The sequence below is a fragment of the Lipotes vexillifer genome, unplaced genomic scaffold (assembly GCF_000442215.2).
Source record: "Lipotes vexillifer unplaced genomic scaffold, Lipotes_vexillifer_v1.1 scaffold1282, whole genome shotgun sequence".
NCBI classification, from domain to species: domain Eukaryota; kingdom Metazoa; phylum Chordata; class Mammalia; order Artiodactyla; family Lipotidae; genus Lipotes; species Lipotes vexillifer.
Window position 1 is genome coordinate 749,425 of NW_006769464.1, and position 14,211 is coordinate 763,635.

The 14,211-nt window shown below is 43.8% G+C and overlaps 1 protein-coding gene across 2 annotated transcripts in view; it reads right to left on the minus strand.

The window, feature by feature from the left end:
- Positions 1–10,432, minus strand: part of PGR (progesterone receptor) — a 108,664-nt gene extending 98,232 nt beyond the window's left edge. Inside the window, exons 1-2 of one of the 2 annotated variants that reach the window (XM_007445611.1) lie at positions 7,775–10,432; positions 6,358–6,509 (exon numbers count right to left, since the gene is read on the minus strand). In XM_007445611.1, the coding sequence (XP_007445673.1) occupies positions 6,358–6,509; positions 7,775–9,420 (1,798 nt within the window). In that variant the 5' untranslated portion in view covers positions 9,421–10,432. The remainder of the gene's footprint in view (positions 1–6,357; positions 6,510–7,774) is intronic. The other variant, XM_007445612.1, reaches the window with a different exon arrangement.
- Positions 10,433–14,211: the final 3,779 nt, after the last annotated feature.

A 14,211-nucleotide genomic window follows, 5' to 3' on the forward strand; every position in this document is an offset into this window, starting at 1 on the left:
ATTTTATGGATATTAACAAAAGATTCTAAAGTTTATATGGAGAGGCAAAAGACCCAAGATAGGAAACACAATACTGAAGTTGGAGGACTGACACTACCTGACTTTAAGATTTATGATAAAGCTACAATAATCAAGACATTGTGGTATTGGTGAAAGAACAGACTAATAGATGGATGGAACAGAATAGCAAGTCTAAAAATAGAACCACATTAATATAGTCAACTTATCTTTAACAAAGGAGTAAAGGCAATACAATGGAGAAAGGACAGTTTCTTCAACAAGTAGTGTTAGAATAACTGGACACCTCTATGCAAAAAAGTGAATCTAGACACAGACATTACACCCTTTACAAATATCCACTCAAAATGTATCACAGGGGCTTCCCTGGTGGCGCAGTGGCTGGGAGTCCGCCTGCCGATGCAGGGAGCACGGGTTCGTGCCCTGGTCTGGGAGGATCCCGTGTGCCGCGGAGCGGCTGGGCCCGTGAGCCATGGCCGCTGGGCCTGCGCGTCCGGAGCCTGTGCTCCGTAACGGGAGAGGCCACAGCAGTGAGAGGCCCGCGTACCGCAAAAAAAAAAAAAAAAAAAAAAAAAAAAAATGTATCACAGAACTAAATATAAAATGCAAAACAATAAAACTCCTAAAAGAAAGATAACATAGGAGCAAATCCAGATGACCTTGAGTTTGGTGATAAATTTTTAGATATAATACCAAAGTCATAATCCAGGAAAGAAAGAACTGAGAAACCAGATTTCATCAAAAGTAAAATTTTCTGCTATGTGAAAGACACTGCCAAGAGAATAAAGAGACAGAATGGGACAAAATATTTGCAAAATACATATGTGATAAAGCCTGTTATCCAAAATATACAAAACAAAAAACAAAAAACCCTCTTAAAACTTAACAGAAAAAAAACAAAAAATAGGCCAAAGACCTTAACAAACACTTCACCAAAGAAGATATACAGATATCAAATAAGCATATGAAAACATACTTCACATAATATGTCATCAGGGAAATTTAAGTCAAAACAATAATGAGCTACCACTACACACCTATTAGAATGGCCAAAATCTAAAGCACTGAGAAACACAAATGCTGGCAAGGATGTGAAACAAGAAGAACTCTCATTTATTGAGAGTGGGACTGTAAAATGGTACAGCCACTTTGGAAGACAATTTGGTGGTTTCTTACAAAATTAAACATACTCTTACTAAGCAATTGCACTCCTTGCTATTTGCCCTAAGGAGTTGAAAATTGATGTGCACACAAATACCTGCAGACAGATCTTTATAGCAGCTTTATTCATAATTGCCAAAATCTGGAAGCAACCAAGATGTCCTTTAGTAGGTGAATGGGTAAATAAACTGTGGAATATCCAGACAATGGAATGTTATACAGCACTAAAAAGAAATGAGCTTTTCACATGGAAGAAGGTTAAATGCATATTGCTAAGGGAAAAACCTAATTTGAAAAGGCTTCCTATTGTATGATTCCAACTATATGACATTCTGGAAAAGGCAAAATACTATGGTGACAATATAAATATTAATGGTTGACAGGAGTTGGGGAGGAGGAAGGGACGAATAGGCAGAGCACAGAGGATTTGGAAGGGCAGCAAAAATATTCTGTATGATACTCTAACCATGGATACATGTCATTATACATTTGTCCAAACCCAATGAATGTTACAAAACCAAGAATGAACCCTAATGTAAACTATGGACTTTTGGTGATTATGACGTGTCGATGTAGGTTCATCAGTTGTACCACTCTGGTGGAGGACTGTGATAATAGGGGAAGCTATGTATGTGTCATGGCAGGAGGTACATGGGAAATCTCTGTACCTTCCTCTCAATTTTGCTGTAAACCTAAAATTGCTCTAAAAAATAATAAAACCTTTAAAAAGTTTGAATGTTTATTGTTTCTGTTTTGGAAGTCATACCAGGGAGAACGATGCTACCAAGTCAGTTTTCATTTTTAGACTATGACACCAACTCTACTCAACTTCAGAAAGAAATATGATTTTCTTAAAAATACTTCATTTCTGTTCAGTTTCTTCTGTGGTCTACTTATGATGGTGTCTTTCTAATTCCAAAAGACTTTTCCCACCATCCCCAGCTTTTGTCAGAAGGGTCAATTCTCTAGCTGTCCAGGCATAACCCATTCATTTAGCACATCTATAACTTGATACCTGCATGCTAATTGATAGATGTCCCTTCCCTCCACTACACTAAAAACTCCACTAGTGCTGCAGCCAGTTAGGTCTGTCCTGTTTTACTGCTTTTCAACTAGCACCTAGCGTAGTGCCTGGCATACAGCAGATGCTCAATAAATATTTGGTTAATTAATACATGAACAAAAAATTAGATGAACTTAGAGTAAATTATGCTAAGTGAAATAAGCCAGACAAAGAAAAATACCACATGGTATCAGTTACATGTGGAATCAAAAAAATCAGTTGAATTCATAGAAACAGAGAGCAGAGAAGTGGTTACCAGGGGCTGGGGGATGGGGAAATAGGGAGAGGTTGGTAAAAGGATACAAACTTTCAGGTATAAGGTGAATAAGGTCTGAGGATCTAATGTATAATATCGTGACTATAATAGATAACATTGTACAGTACTGTATAATTGAAATTTGCTAGGAGAGTAGAACTTAAACGTTCTTGCCAAAAAGAAAGGCAAATAAGTGAGGTGATAGATATGTTAATTAACTTGATGAGGGGGGAATTCTTTTACCACACACATATACACCAAATCATCACATTGTACACTTTAAATATCTTACAATTTTATTTGTCAGTTATACCTCAATAAAGATAGAAAAAATGAGGCTAACAATGTAATATAATTAAAAATCCATCAATACCTACTTAGCCTAGTATATTCTAAATAGTATGTTTCAACTGTATTACAATATTTCCCAACCATATTCCATCAAATCTATTCACTACAAATGCTGTCACAGTGTAAAACATGCAAAGAATAATAGCTTGGCATCATCTGTTATGACTGGTTCATTTAGCAAACAGTTATATACTGAATGTTTAGTATATTCCTAGCACTGAGCTAGTCACAGTGCATACAGAGGTAAGCCAGTGAGAAATGATCTTTTCCTTCTTAATACAAGGCCAGTAGCCTGAATTTATAGAACTGGCAGGTCATTATGACTTCTCCTTGAAAGGTATTAAGGCAATTTCTGACCACTTCCTGGTTCAGTCCTAGTATTAGTAAAGGAATGCAATGGGCTATTCAACCAATTACTTTTTGGCTAATTCTTTTTTTTTTTTTTTTTCTCAGCTTGAGAGAGGTCATTTCTCCCCACCCCATACCCCTACTTCTTCAGTGGTATCTTTTTTCTCTGCCTCTTCTCTTTTCTGTCTCATACCAAGGGAAATCCAGTTTTCCTGGGTGACTTCTTCATAGGCATTATTATCTCCCACTTCTAACTTGCAGGAGAGGTGGGAAAACTGCCTCTTGGCCCCTAACTGTGTCTTCTCATTGCTGCCTTAAATGTGGAGTTAGTATCACCCATCCATTTACATCACACACTTCTAACCACCCTTGATCTTGAATTCTCCATTAGGATTCATTTTTACCTTCCTAGATGTTTTATCACTTGGCTCACATTTTTTCTTCCAACCCTCTATTGTTTCTTTTCGGAATTTAAACTGAATTTCCTATTATGAGAAAGGAAGTACAGTGGTGGAGGGCACAGATTCTGGAGTCACACCCCTTGGATTTGAATCCTACTCCACCACTTCTTAACTGTGATTAAGGCAATTTAACATCTCTGAACCTCAGTTTCCTCATTTGTAAATTGAAAGTAATAATAATGTCTACATTATAAGGCTTAAATGAGTTAAGTCCCATAAAACACTTAGTCACTGGCACATAGAAAGCACTCCCGAATGCCAGTATTAATCATTATCCTTGGTAACATTAATATCCATATTTTTGACTATTGACTTTCAATTTCCGGACATATTGGCATCCACACATAGTTCTACCTTGAAGCAGCTTATCACACAGCCCTACTTTAAGATTTCAAACCTGGTATTTTTCTCCAATTACAAAAATTCTTCTCCTCATCTTTCTCACTCTTGAAAACTCCCAGAACATTCTATTTTCTTGGCTTAAATCACTGATTCAAGCAAGCACTGGCAATCAAACTTCCTAATCTTTAACTCTAACAATTTTCTAATATGAATCTTCGAGTCTTAGTCAGTCTAATCTTAATCTCTTCACTCTTCCTTGAACATATACACTTATAAGCTCTCCTCAATGTCCAGAGATCAATAATCTTACTTGTCCTCTAATAGCCAAATGAATGATTTATCAACATCTATCTTGAGCTCCTCTTTGTAAATATTGCTGAATAAAGGTACTTCGTTTCTATTACTCAAAACTAAAACAGAACCACGCCAACAGTAGTGGTCCAACAAATGCTTTCTAGGAGTAAATTTGGGAAGACTTCCTTTACGTTTAGGATGCTATTCTGATAATAATGGTGCTATATGCACTTTTGAAGTAACTTTCAAGAATGAAGTAGCATTTGTCATATATCTACTTTTGCATACCATCTCTGATTTATAAGCATTGCAATTAAAGAAAATCTAACCTGTGTTGACTAACAATCAGCTACCGACTAGCTGTATGCTCTTTAGAAACTCATTATGCCTTTGGGACTTGTATATCTGTAAAATGAGGGAGCTGGGCTAGAATAAACTGGCTTTTAGAGGACTCCAAGGGGGTCATTCACTTAAGAATTAGTCTAAGGAGACTGTAAGCATAAAGAAAATCATATTAATGCAGGGGGAAATGTTCAAGAAACCAGAACCAAAGTCAGATGGGAATAGTAATTCCAATTATGCACTGGAGAATTGACTCTTCCACACAAAGGACTTCCAACTGTAACTATGACTAAATGATGTCAGTTGGAAAGTTAAGGCTACTGTCAGTTGTCCCGTTTTCTCACATAACCTCTTGTCACAGTACCTCAACTAATTTAAAATGCAATTAAAACCCCTGAAGCTGAATACATATGTTCAACATCAGTTAAATACATTCATCCTTTGGGGAAAACAATCACGTTCTAGAAATACACAAAGCGATTATTTTTTATGAAGAATTAATTTCAGTAGGAGAGGTACACATACCATTAATAAATAGTTGGGAATCATTTTCATCAAAAGGGCATAGCAGTTGTAAAGAATTATATGTTAGCTATCTACAGGTATAGTGAATTTTTTTGTTAAATGTCTTTTGGGTTAATATTCTTTTGGTGTAAATGTGTATTAAATATGCATGTCAACTCCTTTGAACTCTCCCTTAAGGTAAAAATTCCCCACTCCCTCCTTTCCTGCTCATAAGTAGAGGGCTCTTGAAATTAGAGAACTCACAAACAGGAAACAAAAAAGCAGACATTCAGATCTTTGGTTCCTTGTGTCGGTGTGATATCAGAACTCCAGAGAGAACCCTAAACTCACATCAGCTTGTTATAAAATACACTTATTGCTAGAATCCAAATGTGAAATGATGTTTAAATGTATTTCTGTCTTCAGATATAAATGTGTTTGGCTGCTTAGAGTTTAGTGTAGATAGAAAGAGAAATTAAAACATATATTCTATGAAAGTTCAAGTCTGAAATACACTATGCAAGTCAATCCAATATCATTAGGTAAATATGTAATTTAGATGATTTTAAAAACATGAAAGCCTTACTTAAAGCAAAATACTTCTTCAGAAATTATATAACTGTGATGTCTAAATTTTTCTTTTGCTTTAAACTGTTTACACCTATTTCCTATGCACCTACAAAAATATACTAAACAAAAAGGGAACTTTTAAACTTTGTTTAGAATTACCATTATATAATTATTAAATAAACATGCATGTAGAGAAAAGACAAAATCATGTAGAAAATTTGTAACTGCATCATATATATGTACATATAGAATTTTGACAACTTTTACCATTTTTCTTTTGAAAGAAAATTTTAATTTGGTATATGTTATATAAAATATATATGATAGAAATGTAAAAATACAATCAGAACAAATCTGTTTCTTTAAAGTTAAATAGTTAATGAACAATGTTCACATTGTTCCCAAGATTAGTGTGACTCGTGTCTAATATTAAAAACGTTAGTCAAATAGTATGCAATTATAACATCCAACCCCATTCAATACGGAGTATTATAAATAAAAATATATTCTTAAAACATCGTCATATAAGTTATACGAAAATATCACCATTTCTTAGAGGAAGCAAGGGCTGATTAAAATCTATAAAATATTAGATGGTCTCCATTTACAATTAAACCAACAAGAAAGGATCGGGGAAAGGAGCCTACCTTCCATTGCCCTTTTAAAGAAGACCTTACAGCTCCCACAGGTAAGGACACCATAATGACAGCCTGATGCTTCATCCCCACAGATTAAACAAATCTTCTGAGGTAATGACTCGAAGCTGTACTGTGGGCTCTGGCTGGCTTCTGAATCCGGCCTTGAAATGCAAAACAAAGTACTCCATTTATTTTTAGGTGCACCACTATCTAATACTAAAGTTTTCTTAACCCAGAATTGACAGAGTGAAAGGGCTTTTAGAAAATAGAACCGAATACACTTGAAAGACATGCAAACTAAACTTGATGTACTACCTGTTACTGGATTCATCAGACTGGCAAAGTTATTAGCCTTTCATCAGGAGCACCAACACGAAAGAATAATAAATAATTAATATATAATTTTATATCCAGAAAAAAATATTTCTACCAAACTCCTTATAGAGAATCAGTTCAGTCTCTGACAAATCAAATGTTATGACCTTGTACACTGGGTAACGATAAACGTGGTTTTGCTTTAAGAGTACAATCATACTTAGTGATGCTACTGAGTTTTTAAAACTCAACTCTGTAGTTAAACAAGAATATGTGTTTGTCATTTTAAAGTATTGTTCAGTATACTTGCCACTGTTTTGACTATTCACAACACAAGATTCCAAACCGAGAGCATTTTTTCTTTTTTCTTTAAAATTCCATTACTCCCGTAGGTAAATTAAAATGTTTTTTTAAAATCTGTGTGAAAAAAAGTTGCAGCGAACTCGACACAATATTAGAATACAAGGTACTGCAGTGATTGATGTTTCAATCCGTAATGTAATCATATTACACATAAATTAATTTAAATCTTGAGATTCGTATGAAAATGAAGCGGTTGAGTGTCCAGACCCCTGAGACGGTTCTGCTTTGGGTTCTGGCCCGCTACCCAACATCCAGTGCCACCCCTCCCGGGAGAACGGGGCGTTAATGTCTCCTCTCCAAGACAGACATTCCCAGTAATTGTCCTTCTACGAAGAAAAGCATTTTATAAGGCCCCCGACTCGCCGCACCCCTTCCGCTCCGCGGGGCTACAGCGGACCTAGAGTGACGCTGCACTTTTAGAAATCACGGCTGGTCTCGTCTTGGGATCGCGCAGATCTGAAAAGTGTAGAAACATATTTTCGGGGAGGTACGCTCCAGAAACAGCATATTCTGCGCCCCCTTGGTGTCCCCCCAAAAAATGAGGAGAAGAGGTAAGGAAAAGGAAGCCAACCTGTGCTGTGCCCCGCCCCGGCCACCCACCCCTCGCGGCCACTCGGGGGAGCCGGAGCCGGAGCCGGAGCCGGAGCCGGAGCCGGAGCCGGGCGCTGAGGACCGGGAGCTGGCGGCGGCCAGCGGCCGCACCGCTACTCTCGCGACGCGCCGGGCGCGCCCCGCCCCGGGCCCTCACCTCAGGTAGTTGAGATAGGGCTGGTAGACCTGCGGCAGGCCCTCCTTGAGCACCGCGGCCTGGTAGCCGAGCTGCGGGAGCCCGTTGAGGCTGAGCGGCTGGTAGAGCGCTGGGGCCGCCCCGGCGGCGGCGGCGGCGGCGGCGGCCGAGGCCGAGGTGGACGGCAGGCCGTCCCGCGGCAGGAGGCAGGCGCCCGCGCCCGGCCCCTTGCAGGGTGGCGGGGCGAACGGGCCCTGCTGGGGTGGCGCGCCCTCCGCCTTGTACAGGATGCACTCCAGGGTCGAGCCCGACGAGGACGCGGACGAGACAGACGCACCGACAGGTGCGGCGGCAGCCGCCCCTTCCCCGGGTCTGGACGACGGCGCTCGCGTAGGCAGCGCGGGCGGCGCCAGCGGGAAATCGGGAAAGACGGCGGGGTTGGCACCCGCTACCAGGTACGGCCGCGGGGAGCGCGCGGCGGCCTCGGCGCCTTCCTCCTCCTCCTTGATCTTCAGGGCGGGCGGCTGGAAGTCTCCATAGAGCGGGAATGCGTCGTCCTTGGGCTCGGCGTCGGGCTGGTACGCGCAGTCGGGGAAGTCGCCGGCCGCGACCTGGGCGGACGAGGCCGAGGGCGGGCCCCGCGGCGGGGCAAAGGCACTGACTGCTGCGGCCCCGCCGTCATAGTTATCTCCCTCTAGCAGCTGCCGGGTGCGGGCGGCCAGGAAGGCCGAGTTGAGCGGCAGGATGGGCACGTGGATAAAATCCATCACCGTAGTGGCCAGCGGGGAGCGCCCGGGCGCCGCTGGCGCATCGTGCTCCGCCAGGGCGACCCTGGGCGCCGTGAAGCGGGAATCTTCCTTGGGGACCAGGGCGACGCCTCCTGCGGCTGACCCTGGAGCAGCGGTCGCGGCTCCTCCTCCGGCCGCTGGACCTCCTGCAGGCCGGGGTTTGCCCTTCAGAGGCGGACCCACGGAGCCCTCGGACTCGGAGCCATCCTCCTCCTCCACCTCCACCACAGGGGGCTGCGGAGAGGGCTTCACTGCGGCCCCGGGCCAGTGATGGCTCCCGGTCGTCGGGGGCAGCAGCTGCCGGGACGGTGCCAGGCCCCTGGGCAGCACTTTCTGGGCAGCTGCCGTCCCGGAGCTGTCACCAGCCTTGCCTTCTGGTCGGCTCATGAGAGAGGGCAATACCCCCTGAGTGACAGGGGCAGCCCGGGCGTCTTGGGGAAGCTCGGGGCTAAAGAGGCACCAAGGGCTGGTGGCCTCGCAGACGGGCGGGCTGGCGTGGCTCTGCCCAGGACCCGAGGGCGCCAGTAGCGTGTCCAAGACGCTCTCCAGCAGTCCGCTGTCCTTTTCTGGGGGTCTAGAGGTGCCACCTCCAGCACCCTCTGTGGCTTCAACTCTGGAATACGCCCCCTCCACGTCTGACAGCGACTGCTGGTCCTGAGTCTTCCCGTCTGGGTCCTGACCCTGGCAGGGCCGAGGGAAGAGCAGCCCGTCCAGGGAGAGGGGTATGACCGAGGTTGCAGGCGACGCGTCCGAGGTCTCACTCGCCTGAAAGGGGCCTGTGTCCCGGCGTCCCAGCAGAGGGGATCCGACCTGGGTGGGGGAGGCCGCTCTGCCCGCCACGTGGGGAGCCCGGGGATCCTTTGCCTTCCGCTCAGTCATGACGACCTGGACTCCCCTTTTCTCCTCCCTTGTCTCTGGGGAGGAGGGATAGGGGAAGGACGAGGCGGTGTCAGGAATACAAGAGCAGCGCGGGGAGGAAATAGGTGTTGAATTTGGCTGGACCCGACGGTGGAGAGGGGGTGAAATCTCCACCTCCTGGGTCGGAAGGGGGCGGCACCGATCAGCTACTGCCCTTGCCCTCGGTCCGGTAGGCAGGGGAGGGGTGGCAGTTGCTCCGTCCTTGAGGCAGGTGGGGAGAGCAGGCGAAGGCAGTTGTAGGGATCGCGCTTCCTAACTGGGAGAGTTCTCCAAGAGAGTTCCCCGACTTCAGTCTGCAGACAGGAGACGCAGAGTACTCACAAGTCGGCACTCGAGTGGCGGCGGCTTCGAAAACGATGCAAAGCGGCTCTCTCTCTACACTGTTTCTCCCGCTTCAGTGCCGTGTTGCTTCCAATCCCCGACTGCATTCCACTTCCCTTCTCACTAAAACCCTGGGGCTACTTTGGCCTCTCAGCAGAGCCCATCCTCAGGAGCAGCCTTGTTTCTGCCGGCTCCCTATAGCTGGCGACAGCCATCTCTGCAGCTCTCACATTTCTCAGCAGTCCGGGGGGACGAAACGCCTATAGTTGCAGATTCCACTCAAATGCCAAGGGAAACTAGTTCTCACTGAGAATGCTGCTCACACACCAGACCCTCGCTCACTCAAATATTACTAGGCTTAACTGGAGTAGTGACAGCCAGTAGACTAGCCCCACCGCTTTCTAACAACGCCTCCTCCCTATCTGGAGGCCCCGCCCAAAGTCCCTCCCTGCCCCAATTATGGACCAGATCTGAAATTGTGGAGTTGGTATTTCCAGCCTCTAGTCTGAATAACAGGTACTGTGGGATGGAACTTCGTAAACATATTAGATTTTGTACGACCAATTAAGAATTATGCCCAATCTAACTGGAAAAGCGAATGGATTCTATCAGAAGCTGAATTCTCAGGATTTCAGTTTTGTAAAGATTTTACATAGAGGAAAATATTTGGCTATGTGTATTACTTTTTAGAATAAACGTATCAAGGATGATCCTAAATAACATGAAAGAGATTTTCTCTCTTATGACTTCCATAAAAGTGAGTATTTTCAAATTTCTCTTGCTACAACCAACATGTCCTGCTCCTCGTGAACAGTCCTCAATGTGGCAGAGAAATTTGGGAGTGGGAGATAGTTGATAACACTTACCTACGTGTACAGGAAGTTTGGATGTTGTGTGTCACACTTTGATTTGTCCTAAGGAATGCATTCCAACTTTTAACAAATAGCACTTTAAGGAAAGTTTTCTTTAGCTCCAGCTTATATCCTGTGCTACATCATAAATTCCTCAATAGAGATGTTAAATTGTATTTTTCTCCCCTCAGCATTCTTATTCTTTAAAATAATCTTTGAGTTTTTTAAGCAGATCACTCACCTCTTGCCTCCTGAAGAGATGGTAGAGAGAGGGGGGAGTAGTGCAATATATTTGAGATGCAGAGTTATAAGCTAACGATCTCTGTGCTGAACCCAAGACCGTTGGGTATCCTGACATCATCTTAAATATACCATGTTCAAAAGTGAATTAATCATTTGGAAAATTCCTCGAAGTTCTATCTGTGCTGATGCCCCACAGATTCTCTCAGCCAGGTTTAGAGAATACACTGGAAGACTCCAAGACTCCAGGATGAGCAGAGCTACTAGAGGCAAGGATCCTGGATCCCTGAATCACCTGGGGAGGGTCTACGTGAGTGAGAAATAAATTTTATCATGTTAGGCCATTGGATTTTGGAATTCATTTTTCCAACCATTAGCTTACTCTGACCGACTAATTTTAAATATAAAGGAGTTAGGCGGATAGAGGAGGGGTGAAGAGAACTCCTGGAAGCAGATATAGTATGTTCACAGGACATCAAATAGGAAGACATAATATGGGGACTGCAAGGAGGCCATTATGGATAGAGCATAGAGTAAATGTGGGAATGGAAGAGGATAAAGCTAGAGAGATGAACTAATTTATTATTATTAATACTGTTATTGTTGCTTTGGGGCGTTCCTTTTTCCAATCTATTTTAAACCACTTAACGTGCTTTACTGGATATAACTCATATACCATAGAGTTCACCTGTTTTAAAGTTACAATTCAATGGTTTTTAGCATATGCACAGTTGTATAACTATCACCACTATTAATTTTAGAACATTTACATCACCCCAAAAAGAAACCCCACACCCATTAATAGTCACTCCTCATTTTCCCTTAAAACCTTTCAACAGCCTCTGAGTCTACTTTCCTTCTCTCTGCATTTGCCCATTCGGGACATTTCATATAAATAGAATCATACCATATGTGTTTTTTTTTGTTTTTTTGTTTTTTTGTTTTTGCGGTACGCGGGCTTCTCACCGCTGTGGCCTCTCCGGTTGCGGAACACAGGCTCCGGACGCTCAGGCTCAGTGGCCATGGCTCACGGGCCCAGCCGCCCTGCGGCACGCGGGATCTTCCCGGACCGGGGCACGAACCCATGCCCCCTGCCTCGGCAGGCGGACCCTCAACCACTGCTCCACCAGGGAAGCCCCCATATGTGTTCTTTTTTGCTGGCTTCTTTCACTTAGCATAATGTTTTCAAGGTGCAGCCACATGGTAGCATGTATCAGTACTTCACTCCTTTTTATTGCTAAATAATATTTTATTGTATGGATGTATTACTATGTTTGATTATCCATTTAGCAGTTGTTGGACATTTGGGCTGTTTCTTCTTGTAGGCTGTTATGAATAATGTTGCTATTAACATTCATGTACAAGTTTTTGTGTGAACATATATTTTCATTTCTCTGGCATATATACCTAGGATTAGAACTGCTGGGTCATATGGTAACTCTAGGTTTAACCTTTTGAGGAACTGCAGACTGTTTTCCAAAGTGACTGGATATATTACATTTACACCTGCAGTGTAGGAAGGTTCCAATTTCTCCACATCCTCAGAAACACCTGTTATTGTCTTTTTATTATAGCCCTCATAGTGTGTGTGAGTGAAGTAGTATTTCACTTTGGTTTTGATTTACACTTCCCTGATGATTAGTGCCATAGAATCTGTAGATTTTGTAGAATCTGGATAGCACTGCCAGGTAGTCTTCTACGACTTTTACATGTGTTAACTTATTTAATCCTTCAACAGTCCCATGAAGTAAGCACTGTTATCTGCATTTCATAGTTGAGAATACTGAAGCTCAAAGTTTCCCATTATTAAGTTAATAAGCAGCATAGCCATATTTGATCCCAGGCAATCAAATGCCTCAAATATCAGACTTCTTAGGAGTGTGATTTTTTTTTGTTTGTTTGTTTTGTTTTGTTTTGGTACGCGGGCCTCTCACCGTTGTGGCTCTGCCGTTGCGGAGCACAGGCTCCGGACGCGCAGGCTCAGCGGCCATGACTCACGGGCCCAGCCGCTCCGCGGCACGTGGGATCCTCCCGGACCGGGGCACGAACCCGTGTTCCCTGCCTTGGCAGGCGGACCCTCAACCACTGTGCCACCAGGGAAGCCCCAGGAGTGTGATTTTTAAACAGCAAATGGCTCAGAATGTGGGTTCCAGGTTGCTGCAGCCATAAAATTGGCACTAAGTCCCATTTTAAATGACACACTATATTTGGCTTAATTTTTTTTTTTTTTTTTTGCAGTACGTGGGCCTCTCACTGTTGTGGCCTCTCTGGTTGCTGAGCACAGGCTCCAGACGCGCAGGCTCAGCGGCCATGGCTCACAGGCCCAGCCGCTCCGTGGCATGTGGGATCTTCCCAGACCGGAGCATGAACCCGTGTCCCCTGCATCGGCAGGCGGACTCTCAACCACTGCACCACCAGGGAAGTCCTGTTTGGCTTAATTTTTATTGAGTATAAAAATTCCCTCAAACCAGACAAGTCTGACTAGGATATTTCCATAAGATTGAAAGTCTTGAAGTAAGGAAACAATAATAAAGATGCTCAGCATATCCTAAATCACCATTATACCATGAAATTTGATGCTGGGTGATTAGCATTGTTGGCACAAGAATTCCTAAAAATATGAATCTTTGAGTGAAACAAAGTCACTAGTTAAATATACTGGTTAAAAATAGAATTACCGGGCTTCCCTGGTGGCGCAGTGGTTGAGGGTACGCCTGCCGATGCAGGGGACGCGGGTTCGGGCCCCAGTCCCGGAGGATCCCGCATGGTGCGGAGCGGCTGGGCCCGTGAGCCATGGCCGCTGAGCCTGCGCGTCCCGAGCCTGTGCTCCGCAACGGGAGAGGCCACGGAAGTGAGAGGCCAGCGTACCGCAAAAAAATAAAAATAAAAATAAAAAATAGGGTTTCCCTGGTGGCACAGTGGTTGAGAGTCTGCCTGCCGATGCAGGGCACACGGGTTCGTGCCCCAGTCTGGGAAGATCCCACATGCCGCGGAGCGGGTGGGCCCGTGAGCCATGGCCGCTGAGACTGCGCGTTCGGAGCCTGTGCTCCGCAACGAGAGGGACCACAGCAGTGAGAGGCCCGCGTACTGCAAAAAATAAAAAAAATAAAAAATAAAAAAATAAAAAATAAAAAAATAAAAAATAAAAAATAGAATTACCATATGATCCAGTAATTCCACTCTTGGATATTTATCCAAAGAAAACACAGACACTAATTAGAAAAGATATAGGTACCCCTATGTTCATTGCAACATTACTTACAATAGCTAAGATATGGAAGCAACCTAAATGCCCATTAATAGCTGAAGGATAAAGATGAAGGTGTGATATATATATATA